The 12,859-nt window shown below is 45.8% G+C and overlaps 1 protein-coding gene across 7 annotated transcripts in view; it reads left to right on the top strand.

Annotated features, from left to right (window-relative positions):
• The window catches only part of rerea (arginine-glutamic acid dipeptide (RE) repeats a), a 125,350-nt gene extending 114,648 nt beyond the window's left edge, over positions 1 to 10,702 (top strand). For 5 of the 7 annotated variants that reach the window (XM_070967658.1, XM_070967657.1, XM_070967656.1 and 2 more), the window contains 11 exons: positions 1,296 to 1,458; positions 1,576 to 1,668; positions 2,208 to 2,407; positions 2,669 to 2,830; positions 2,924 to 3,037; positions 3,139 to 4,517; positions 5,188 to 5,410; positions 5,503 to 6,223; positions 8,069 to 8,242; positions 8,353 to 8,533; positions 8,636 to 10,702. In XM_070967658.1, coding sequence (XP_070823759.1) covers positions 1,296 to 1,458; positions 1,576 to 1,668; positions 2,208 to 2,407; positions 2,669 to 2,830; positions 2,924 to 3,037; positions 3,139 to 4,517; positions 5,188 to 5,410; positions 5,503 to 6,223; positions 8,069 to 8,242; positions 8,353 to 8,533; positions 8,636 to 8,669 — 3,444 coding nt within the window. In that variant the 3' untranslated portion in view covers positions 8,670 to 10,702. The remainder of the gene's footprint in view (positions 1 to 1,295; positions 1,459 to 1,575; positions 1,669 to 2,207; positions 2,408 to 2,668; positions 2,831 to 2,923; positions 3,038 to 3,138; positions 4,518 to 5,187; positions 5,411 to 5,502; positions 6,224 to 8,068; positions 8,243 to 8,352; positions 8,534 to 8,635) is intronic. The other 2 variants (XM_070967659.1, XM_070967662.1) reach the window with 1 other exon arrangement.
• Positions 10,703 to 12,859: the final 2,157 nt, after the last annotated feature.

Here is a 12,859-nt window from a genome sequence, read left to right as displayed (position 1 = left end):
TAAAGTAGCAAACACTCTGGCCAATCCCTGACCTGTTTTAGTACTTATGTATTTCATTAGATAACATATAAGAAATTAAAGCTGCAGTTAGTTTTGTTTCCATAAACAGCAGTCTGTTTTACTTTGAAATGCCTGGCTTTTAACAATTACTCTTACTGTTAAAACAGAGATGAGCGACAAGCTTTTTATAGCCATTTAAAAAAGTCCACCACTTCATCAAATCCTTTCCTGCCATTGTTTGTTTTGGTACATTTTGATAGAGGATGTTAAGCTGTTGCTGAAAAGCTGTTAATGCATTTCAGAGAGCAATGCACTGACTAATTTAAGTCAAGTTTCTCAGCTGAAGCGAAGAAGGAAAACAATCGATAGCCATTAAACTCTGGGAGCTTTGTTGAACAGCAGTTTAACAGACCTCAAACAGTAGATGGGTGCCCTCTGGGCTTTAAAGATTATAGGTGACTTACTGCTCACCCAACAATCACACCACACCTTCATGAATTTGTTATAGAGCCTGTGGAAGACCCCGAGCAAGTGAGAGTTCATGGTGAGGAGGAAGAGGGCAAAGCCCCACAGGAAACTACATAATTGTCCCTGACTCCTGTCGCCAATTTTCAAGGCTTGTGTATTATGAGAGTGGCCGGAAAGCGGCAGTTAATATGCACAAGCTGCCTCAGCAAAGTGCTTTCTGATCCATGATTGCATGTGTTAATGTTTCAGTTGGGTATTGATTTCCTGGCGGCCTTTTGTACACTGGATTTATCCGCCTCGCTCGCTGGCAAGCGCACCCCTCCGAATGTTTGATTAAAGTTCAATTGACTCTTCCAGTGAAGGGGCGAGGAGCCATTTCACTCCCTATTTGTAGCGCCAAAGCTCTGCCTGACATGTTCTTTTGTTCCTATTCAAGCTCCTGCCACCCAGGCAGCCACCAATGCACTGATCCTAATATCCCTGCATTCAGTGAGCCTCCTCGCCTAATCCTGGGACAGACAAGGCCGCAGCACAAACATGCCCGGCCAGCTACAAATCCCGGCATGGACTTGCGTACTCCATGGCCTTTCACTGTGACATGCTGTGCTGACTGCTAATGTTGACTTTCCACATATTTTATTCAGCCTAACTGCAGACATTTCAGTGTCCATTTTCCAATTTTTCAACAACTTTGACAAATAGACCTTTATCCGTTTTCATTCAGTCACCTCTTTGCAGTCAGAAGAGATGCCTCTTCATGCCACATGTTTGTGTCCTTGTGACATATCTGCCCATTTTAACCGCATTTTTTTCCTGTTTCATTTCAGGGAGAGCTAATCACCTTCTACTATTATTGGAAAAAGACCCCCGAGGCTGCCAGTTGTCGAGCCCACCGCAGACACCGCCGCCAGCCTGTCTTCCGCCGCATCAAGACGCGAACCGCTTCAACTCCTGTCAACACTCCCTCCCGCCCCCCCTCCAGCGAGTTCTGTACGTATATTTGACCTTTTCATTGGCAGCCAGGGAGGAAAGGGGCAGACACGACCTGATATATTCTGGTACGAGAGAGGTATTTGAAGTGTTTTTTTTTCTTTTGCTCTCTTCCAGTGGACCTCAGCTCAGCCAGCGAAGATGACTTTGACAGTGAAGACAGCGAGCAGGAGCTGAAGGGCTACGCCTGCCGCCACTGTTTCACTACCAGTAAGACCGTGTTCCTTTTACAGACACTCACACTCTTCATATGCACTTGCTTGGCTATTCCTGTCCTGATTAGGATCAGTGTGGGCCTGCACAGCACAGCACTGTGTGACAGATGGGCATCAGAAAATGTCAGGACTAATTTGATCAAATCAGACATGAGCCCACAGCCCGCTCACTCTCTCCACCTCATTATCCTTTCCCTCTCCACACAGCTGGCTCCCAGTGCCAGGCTTCCATCTGATGTGCCATCACAACAAGGGTGGCTAATAACTTTGGCTTTATAGTGTGAACCCATATAGACATTAGTGCATGGGTGGAAATGTAACTACAGTATGTAGTGGGGGGCTATAGATTATCCTGGATTCAGGTCCTGTATGAAAAAAATAATATTTATCTCATTAGATTTTGAAATACAAAGTTGCTCAAGGACATTCTCTGTATTCTGAAATATTACTGTAGTTCAGAATTCATTCCTGTGTGTTTGTACTTCTCACCGCCTGTGAGTGTGTTATATCACAACTGTAAATGGCTTTCCTCAGCCTCCAAGGACTGGCACCACGGGGGCCGGGAGAACATCTTGCTGTGCACAGACTGCCGCATTCACTTCAAGAAGTACGGTGAGCTGCCCCCCATCGAGAAGCCTGTGGACCCGCCGCCATTTATGTTCAAACCTGTCAAAGAGGAAGAGGATGGACTCAGCGGGAAGCATAGCATGAGGACCCGACGGAACCGAGGCTCGGTACGCACACGCTCCTGCTCTCCATCTATCCCTCTATTTTCACCTTCAGGAACCATAACCTCAGAGTTATCCCTGCAGTACTGCAGAGCCACAGTACAAAGCAAATAGCTTACCTCCTCGAGACAGCGGTACAGGGACGGCTTTGACATGCATGGCTTCATAGATTTGGTTTGGACTCAAATATTGTAAATGTCCTTCTTAATTTCCTCTCTATGTAGCCATAATATTAGCCTTGATTCATGTTGTCTCTTTTTTTAACAGATGTCGACGCTACGTAGTGGTCGTAAGAAGCAGACAGCCAGTCCCGATGGCAGAGCCTCGCCAACCAATGAGGATTTGCGCTCCAGCGGACGTACCTCACCCAGCGCGGCAAGTACTGACAGCACTGACAGCAAGACAGACTCCATGAAGAAGCCCAGCAAGGTAAACGCAGCGTAGACTCTTTGAAACTTTGTTTTTCTCTGCACATGTCTCTGTGAAATGTACACTAATGGCTCCGCTGCTTTGGCTCCACAGAAGATTAAAGAGGAGGCTCCTTCACCTATGAAGAGTGCCAAACGGCAGCGGGAGAAGGGAGCCTCAGACACAGAGGAGCCCGAGAGGGCCAACGCCAAAAAGTCCAAGACACAGGTGAGTTTGTGGTCCTTGTTTTGCTGTTTCAGAGTGTTTTGATGGAATGCATGAACTTGCCGCTATGATGCACATCCCTCTCTCTCTCCTCCGTCCCTCAGGAGCTGAGTCGGCCCGACTCGCCCTCGGAATGCGAGGGGGAAGGGGAAGGCGAGGGCGAGAGCTCTGATGGCCGCAGCATCAACGAGGAGCTCAGTAGCGATCCTAAAGACATTGACCAGGACAACCGGAGCTCCTCCCCAAGCATCCCCAGCCCACGCGACAATGAGAGCGACTCAGACTCCTCTGCCCAGCAGCAGCAGCTCCTGCAGAGCCAGCACCCACCGGTTATCCAGTGTCAGCCAGGCACCTCAGCTACCACCTCAGCACCCCCTCCCCCTACAACCTCAGCCCCCTCACTGCCCCCACAGGTCTCCCCCACAGCAGCCTCCACCTCTCTACCTCCCCAGCCGCTGCCCCAGGCAAGCCCAATGTCGCTTATCCAGTCAGGAGTGTCCCTCCACCCTCAAAGGCTTCCCTCTCCACATTCACCTATGACTCAGGCTCCGCCTCCTGGCCCCCCAGTTCCACCTCAGTCATTACCCAGTTCGCATCACGGGCCCATGCCTCCCATGCCACATCCACTTCAGCCTGGCCCCTCACACATGCCTCACCCTCACTCCATGCCCCCTCAGGGCTTCCCTGTGAGTCAGTCTCAGGTCCCACCCATGCCAATCCCGGGCCAATCACAGCAGAGGCCACACACGCCTCCTTCCCAGTCCCAGTCATCTGCTCAGAGTGGAGGCCAGCCTCCCAGAGAGCAGCCCCTGCCCCCTGCCCCAATGTCCATGCCTCACATCAAGCCCCCGCCAACTACACCCATTCCTCAGATATCCAACCCACAGTCCCACAAACACCCATCCCACGTGTCAGCGCCTCCATTCCCTCAGATGCCTTCAAACTTGCCTCCACCTCCTGCCCTCAAGCCCCTCAGCTCATTATCCACCCACCATCCTCCATCAGCACACCCACCTCCCCTCCAGCTCATGCCTCAGGGGCAGCAACTTCAGCCTCCCCCAGCTCAGCCTCCAGTTCTCACTCAGTCTCAGAGCCTCCCGCCATCAGCCAGCCACCAACCTCCTCCCGCTCCTCCTCTGCCGCCCTCCGCAGCAGCCTCACACTCAAATGGACCACCGCAGCCGCCATTCTCGTCTCATCCTTTCAATACAGTTCTACCTCCAACGGGCCCTCCCCCATCCTCATCAAACTCTATGCCTGGCATACAGCCTCCATCTTCCTCCACTCCATCCTCCTCCATCTCGATGCCACTGCCTGCCTCAGTCACTTGTGCCGGCCCGGCCTCGACACTCCCACCTGTACACATCAAAGAGGAGCCTCTGGATGAGACAGAAGAGCCAGAGAGCCCTCCACCACCTCAGAGAAGCCCCTCCCCAGAGCCCACTGTCGTCAATACGCCCAGCCATGCCAGCCAGTCAGCACGGTACGTCTACAAGCACTGATTTCTGCCCAAACACTATCTGTAAAAGAGGAAAACATACACCTGCACACGCTGTTATTTATCAATAGTCTGTTGAGCTGCTTACTGTCTTGTCTGGGGGATGCTGATTAGCTCTCAAACACATCCAACAACAAAGAGTCTCTGCCTTCAGATTTTAAGGCTTTGATGTAAACAACAAATCGAATGTCCTCAGCAAAACAGGCATCCAAGGCCACAATTAGCCCTGAGCTCTGAGTGGCTGATGGCTAAGAATTATCGGGGATGGAGAGCAGGGAGATTAATTACAGTGAGATGCAAGTGAACTGAGGCATCTGAATATGAGTATCTGTAGTTGCCTTGTGCTTAAGTGGCTCTCAGACTGCCAATGAATAGCAATGAGGATTTTAATACATACTCAACGAAGCTGCAAAACTGAATGCCGAGGGACTTTGTTTCCTTTTGAATAATGGACCAGTGTAAGCTAATTCAAGCTGTCTTTTCATCTAATGGGACATTATCCTGCCATTCAAAATGCAAAATTAAACATGAATATCATAGCTTTAGCCTGTTATATCTTTTTGGAACAAGTATTAATTTATGAACTTGAACATCACTCCAGTTTTCTGAGTAAACATTGAAGGTGCTCAATGTTCCTTCTTTCCCCTGACCACAGGTTCTACAAGCACCTGGACCGCGGTTACAACTCCTGTGCTCGGACAGATTTCTACTTCACTCCCCTGGCTTCATCTAAACTGGCCAAGAAGAGAGAGGAAGCTCTGGAGAAAGCCAAGAGGGAAGCAGAACAGAAAGCGAGGGAAGAGAAGGAGAGAGAGAGGGAGAGGGAAAAAGAGCGAGAAAGAGAGCGGGAACGAGAAAAGGAAGCGGAACGAGCTGCGGTGAGTGATTTGTCTGTCTCCCATTTGTTTGGCTGTAGTTTTTTTTTTTTTTCTTTCACATCTTACTAAACACAACATTGTTCCCCTCGCAGAAAGCCTCCAGTTCCTCTCATGAGGGCAGAATGGGTGAACCTCAGATGGCCGGCCCCGCCCACATGCGTCCACCATTTGACGGCCCCCCCACTACGATTGCAGCTGTGCCTCCGTACATTGGCCCTGACACCCCTGCCCTGCGCACCCTCAGCGAGTACGCACGACCTCACGTCATGTCGCCCACCAATCGAAACCACCCCTTCTTTGTGTCCCTCAACCCTGCAGACCCCCTGCTGGCCTATCACATGCCCAGCTTGTACAATGCTGACCCGGCCATGCGCGAGCGTGAGCTGCGGGAGCGGGAGATGCGAGAGAGGGAGATTCGTGAGAGGGAGCTGAGGGAAAGGATGAAACCTGGTTTCGAGGTTAAGCCTCCAGAGATGGACACACTCCACCCTTCCACAAATCCCATGGAGCACTTTGCCCGGCATGGGGCCATGACGTTGCCCCCCATGGCCGGCCCTCACCCCTTTGCCTCCTTGCATCCAGGCCTGAACCCATTAGAGCGCGAGCGGCTGGCCCTCGCCGGGCCCCAGCTGCGGCCAGAAATGAGCTACCCAGAGAGGCTGGCTGCAGAGAGACTCCATGCTGAGAGGATGGCCACAGTGGCCAACGACCCCATCGCCCGTCTACAGATGTTCAACGTCACGCCACACCACCACCAGCACTCACATATTCACTCCCATCTTCACCTCCACCAGCAAGATCCTCTTCACCAAGGTAAAAGAAAGCCCTGCTCATATGCACGTGTAAATGTTTCTGTGCTACTGTGAAAATGATAACTTATTACATCAGATGAAAATATAGCAACCATAGAAGATAGATTATTCCAACAAAATTGAGTGGTTGCACAAAACATGTCCATGTCGAAAACTACATGTTGTGGATTGCTCATAATTTGGCAACAATAGTTGTTTTGTCCAAACTTTTTTGAGTATTTGGTAAATTGGCAGGTAATGTTAGGATTTTTGTTTTGTTTTATTTAATGATAGCGATCTTTTTGTCAGAGCAGTTTTTCATATATTCTAAAATAGATATCTCATTGAGAATGACATTCTCAGGTCTGAATTCATTTTCACTGTGTGGTCTTTATGCAGGAAACAGTAATGGAAGTATTTGTAATTAAGAAAGAAGATGAATCAAACGCACCCTTGCACACATATTTAACATGTGATACTGAAGATGATTTTTTGCCTAGTTATTCCTTTCAATTTTGTAAATGGACGTCTGAATGTTTTAACATAATTTTCTCAGTGTTTTATGGTGTGATGTTGGTGTTATCATGTCTTATTTTGTAATCATACATTTTGACAGGAAAAGGAAATGAAATCTGTATTATAAGCATAAAGATAAGAAAAAGAGTTTTTAGTAGATTAATATATTTAAGAAATAGTAGAGGACCAAGAACAGCACCTTGGGGTACTCCACAGATCAATTGTTACCTATTCAAAATGCAGCTATTTTTAGCAAGCTATTTAGTATTTTAGTTAGCTATTTAGTCATGAATTTTTGGCATATAGTATACCGAAAAGAGTATTGTGTTTAACAGTGTAAAAGAATTCAAACTTTTTTAATCAGAAGTATCAAAAATATTGCTTACGATGAGTTGAAACAGTGAAAGTTCAATGGTCTACAATTATAGGACGTTGTTTTCAACTTTGAGTTTATAGGTTAGTCAGTGGTTAGTTTTCTTTGAAGAATCTTTGAAAACTGGATAAAATGAAAGTAAATTGTCATATAAGCACATATTAGAGTTTGTTATGATCAGGTTAGATAATGTACAAAAAGGTCCTACAAGCAGATGAAAACTAACTTTTGATCAGGGGGCCACTGTTATTTAAGTATCTTTTCTTATATATAACCCTCTACTCCAAAACGTTGGGACGCTGTGTGAAATGTTAAAAGAAACAAAATGCAACCAAACTGTGTTTACTGACAAGTTTCACCTGTCACCAGTGAACATGTTTACCTGTGGAATGTTCCAAACAGGTGTTTTTGGAGCATCCCACAACTTTCCCAGTCTTTAGACTTGTTGCTATATCAAATTCAGAATAAGCAGATATTTGCAAAAATCAATCAAGTTGATGAGGCAAAACATTAAATATATTGTCTTTGTATTGTTTAGAGAATATGTCATAAAAGATTGGCAAGATATCACTTTCTGTTTTACACTGCGTCCAAACTTTTTTTGTCAAGTCAAGGTTGGTCATTAATCAGTGTGCTACAATATGAATCAGTTGTTTCTCATCACGGTTGAGAGTGGGGAAAAAAAGGTTTCAAACATTTACCATATGATCTGAAACTTCTGTTATCTCTGTAGTAATGTACAGAATAGACACAGATTGGATTGAAGTCTGTTATATCCTCATTAAGTTTCTGATGGAGCAAGCAGATGCTTTACAGTGGATAAAAATAGTGAAGTGGTCCCTGCAATCTTTTGATCAACCTTGAGAGGAGCAACATTATATTAAGCTCTGTATCACTAATGTCTGTAGCATGCACTGTCTGTGATATACTGTCATGTAATGAGTGTACCCTGAACCCTAAGACTCTGACACCCAGAAGGTGGTGGTGAATGCCTTGTGTGTCCTCCAGGTTCGGGGGCCCATCCCCTGGCAGTAGATCCCCTGGCAGCAGGACCTCATCTGGCCCGCTTCCCGTACCCACCCGGTGCCATCCCCAACCCTCTCCTCGGCCAGCCACCACATGAACACGAGATGCTGCGCCACCCAGTCTTCGGTAGGCTCTCTGCCAATAGCATCGTTCATTAAAAGTAATATCACATCCAATCTGTGAATCGGAGCTCTGCCAGACTGCCTGATCAAATCTTTTGTTTGTGCCTCCTCCAGGTACTCCATACCCACGGGATCTACCAGGAGGCCTGCCGCCGCCCATGTCCGCAGCACACCAGCTGCAGGCCATGCATGCCCAGTCAGCTGAGCTCCAGAGGCTTGCCATGGAGCAGCAGTGGCTCCACGGCCACCACCACATGCACGGAGGACCACTGCCTGGCCAGGAGGACTACTACAGGTCAGACAAGCAACACAAGTTAGACTGCAAAACATTCAGATGAACTGGGTTTGCGTTCCTTTGATTTGCCGAACATTAAAACTCAATGTGTTTGTGTTTCAGCCGGCTGAAGAAGGAGAGCGACAAGCAGCTGTAACCAGCCATGGGAGGCAGCGACTGACAGGTGTAGGACACGGGAAGTTGTTACAGATTTGTTACATTCAGTTTTGAAGAACGGAAAAGGCCAAGTGGATCGTCTATGAATTCTTCTGATATTTGGTTTCTGTTCCTGTCAAGGACTTTTGTTTTTTAATGATTATTTTTTCAAGACATTGACTTTCTTTGGTATATAGCCAGTAGTGACAACGTCCTCAAGACTCCTGCATGACAAGCTTCCCTGACGTTTTTTTGTAGGTGCTAGAACAAGACACTGTGCTTATCAACAAAAAAAAAAGACAAAAAAACCAACAAAAAAAAAAGACAAGACCGGTCAGGCCATTTATGGAAAAATAACAAGTGCTATCTTAAATTCAACATTTATTTTAATACATTGTTGGAGGTTTTTCATAATTTTAAGAAGAGCTACAGCATGGCGTTTTTGAGTCTGTAAATAGTATATATAAACATATAATTATTATTATAATTATTATTATTACTAGATGTGGACTCCAAACCAAGTCGTTTCAACCTCCAATATTATTGTTTTGAAGCATTATCCCTTGTTTCAGAGGGGAGCACCATGGCATTATATGAGCAGTTTGAGAGAGCTGTGGTTCAGTTGTGACGTTCCTCTGACATCACTGTGTTAGATTTAGTCCCACATACACGATGTAAAACCACAGACCTGTCGCACCCACATCCATTCATCACACACCTTCGAAACGCAGCAGGTTGTCGAGTTCATGATTTGAAACACTGCACACATGGATTAAAAAGAAAAAACAATGTTTGCACTGAGAGAGTATCCATGAGCTCCACTCATCTGGTTTTATCCTTTTTTTTTTTGCTTAAAATCTTTAAGTCTATGAAATGGAGTAATACTTCATTACTTATTTTGCTTTTACAGAGAAAGATTTTAATACTGCTTTTAAAGAGGACACCAGAAACATATTTCGTTGAACTGAAGAAAGTTCTTTTAATGATCTGGACCTGAATTTTAAAAGGACTTTAGGATTGTTTTAAGTGTGTGAATGGTTGTGAGCCGCTGGTCCAGTCACCCGTGTTTGTTGCAGGGCTCATGTCCGACCGAGTCGTCCTCCAGCTAGGCTGTAATAATGTTCACTGTGACACTAGAGGGGGGCCTGCCTACACGTGACGACCAGGAGGGCAGAGGGTCGATGAATGTGTGCAAGCGCGTGTGTTCTCACGATGTTTTCGTATGCCTTGGTTCCTTCGGGATACACGCAGCCTCCTGGGCCTCAGGAGTGTTGTGTTTGTGCGTGCCACTGACTGTTACAAGTCGCATTGACCTGTCATACCAGTGCACAAGGTTTTCTTTCTGATTTTATTTCTCCCATTTGTTTTTGTTTTTTTGTTTTTTTTCGCTGTAGCCATGACATGAGTTCTGCATTCGCTCCATGCACTAAGACTGTTTGACTGTCATGGACATTTTGGAAACTGTGGCTATTTTGTGTTTTTTCTTTAAACCAAATGAAGAAACTGTACTTGCATTTAAAAGTGACCATATCTACCCATGGAGCACTATAATTTACATTTAAACGCTTGTAAACATCATCAAACTCATGGCCTCTTTTGAAAAATCCAAAAAAGTCTTTGATTCCCTGACAAGAACCTGTCACTCTGTCTTGCCATCTCCCACCAATCCCTGTCTCTCTCCTGACAACGAGCTCCTCACCGTCATCTTTGCCTCGTTTCCTGGCGATTCCCTTGCCTTTTACTCCCTCTTTTTGTGTCTCCAAAACCTTTGATGTTAAGTGTTGTCAATGGTTTAGCTTCTTGTTTCAAAGCGGCAATAGCAGAATGTAAATTCTGACTGCTAAGATTTATATATATACTGGTATCTTGAAGCTTATTGTATATATGAGTAGTCGCCATGGGATGACACAATGTAAACAAAAAGTAGAAATAATAAGAAAAATTGTGAGTCCTGTGTTCTCTCCATTTGAGTATTTTGTAATTTTTTTGAAAAATTTGTGGAATTAAAATAAACGACTAAGTTACACCACAAGACACGACTTGATCTTCTTCTTCTTCTGTGCCTCTTCGTACACGTTTGTTTGTAAACACGCTGTTTATAAGCAGAGGTATAGAGCAGACTGCTAAATCCTACGAGACAATAATCCTTTTCAGGGTAAACAATTTTGATTAGAGAGAAAGAAAACCCTCTTAATTCCGCCTGTGTTTTAACATTTGTGAAATTCTCCAGCTGAGCAGAGGGACTGATGCTGGATCTGTTTTGATAACACTCATGTCCTACATTTGCTCTTGAATAATACAATTTTTGCGCGATGGGAGAAATGTGTTACAGAACAGATCAAGCGTTCCTGTTTCTCCTGTTTTTTTTCCTCTCACTCGGCTTCACAAATACTGAGCTTTGAGAGATCACCTCAGAGCTGAGGAATATTGCGCTGCTATGGTATAATAACATCAAAGCCGGGCTAAGCCAGAAGGAACACTTACTCAGGCTGAGATGCCTCGCTATCAGCGGGGCATGCCTGTCATTTCATCCCGTGTGTGGGGAGTGATAGACCAGCAATCTGTGATGGTGTGCCGCAGCGATGGCTGTCATTTTGAGAGGGAGCTATTATTCTACTGCTGCTCTCTGAAATGATGCCCTGTCCTCGGGAAAATCGAGGCTCCTTGGATGCTCTATCCTGCGGCTGTCATGTGACGGCCGCCTTGTGAGGAGGTGCCGCTTGTTGTTGCCGGCTCGCCTCACCTCCCCATAAGACACAACAAGACGTCAGAGCCGAGCGGCGCTGGCTGGTTGAATAATTCATCTCCCCTCCTCCTCCTCCTCCACACCGGCGATGGAGCGACTGTGACTCGTGTCAACTCAAATCCTTCTCATAATACTGTGTGTACCCCTGCGGCAGGCACTCGGGGATGCACAGTCTCAGAAAAAAAAAAAAAGAAATCTGCTCTTTCTGTCTGAATAGCAATATGTCCTGTGCTGTTCTCGCACTGTTATTGTGTCTGTTGCAGCAGGTCTCGGACACAGAGCCTCCTCATCTCCTCCGTCCTCCTGCCTGGTTGCTTTCGCTCCACTGGCCTGGCTGCTGCAGAGTGTGATGCTCGGTGGCAGAGAGGAGCCTGCATGCCATTAGTGCGTTCAGTCGGAAGGTAGCTTGTGTTCCTTCAGGCGGGTCGCTCTGCAGCTGCACTGTAGACGAGCAGGGCCCTGTTTATCTAAAGAATGAGCTGTTTTGACACAGAAAGCAAATCTGCTGTTGGTGTTGTTCCTCATCTGCTCTCTGAATTAGATATACAAGAGACATGATGCTAAATATTTCATATGTCTGGAACTCTCCCAAAAACCACCGCCGCTGTTTGTTAGTTTTAAGTGCTTGGTGTGGAGATAAAATCACTGCTTCCATATTTTCTTTTCATTTTTTTTTTTTTTTCCATTCCTCCCTCATTCAGAGCTGGGCCCCGTTCCTCAAATGTGGCTTACTTATCATGCTGAAATAATCCTGTTAATTCTCATCCAGATAATTTGATTCTTTGAAAGGTTTGAATTGTTAATCCTGCATTAAGACAAAAATAAGAGCGAGCAGTTATTCAGGTCTTTTGGTCCACGTTTGTCTGTTTTTTAACCAAATGCAGACAAAAAATAACAAAAACATACAAATACCAAAAGACAAAATAATACACTTGAATAACAGTGTGCTCTTATTTTGAAAGGAATTCATATGTTTTCTTATGATCGGCTGAGTGCTGATCATGTGATTGTAGTTGCCTGAGGCAGGTGTGTTCAGACCCTCCCAGCATGCACCGGGGCAGCAGATTCATGGCATCTTTTGTGTGTTCCTGCCTTGTTACTGGTGTCATTTTGCTTCACTTTGTTTCCACTGGTTCCACGCTCTCATCACTGTTAAACTGGTTACGCCACAAACGGTGTTGGTGCGTGATTGGTTGGATTCCAGTGGACGTGAAGACTGTCGAGTGATAATCTGAAGCCTGCTGTGAAAATGAAACAGGACTGAAATCTCTAACAAAGCAGCTTTGATTGCCTGAACAATTTTCAGCAGACTGAGTTCTGAAGTTGTTGAAGTATCAAACTCCCATTTTCACGTCAGATCAAACACCATGCGGTCTGACATCAGTCAGAGTGCTTTGGATCTGCTCTTTTTTCAGCATATAGATCTTTATTTTGCTTTATTTTAT

The sequence above is a fragment of the Chaetodon trifascialis genome, chromosome 8 (genome assembly GCF_039877785.1).
Source record: "Chaetodon trifascialis isolate fChaTrf1 chromosome 8, fChaTrf1.hap1, whole genome shotgun sequence".
NCBI lineage: Eukaryota > Metazoa > Chordata > Actinopteri > Chaetodontiformes > Chaetodontidae > Chaetodon > Chaetodon trifascialis.
The sequence above is the reverse complement of the archived record's forward strand: the minus strand, read 5'-3'. Positions and strand labels throughout refer to the sequence as shown.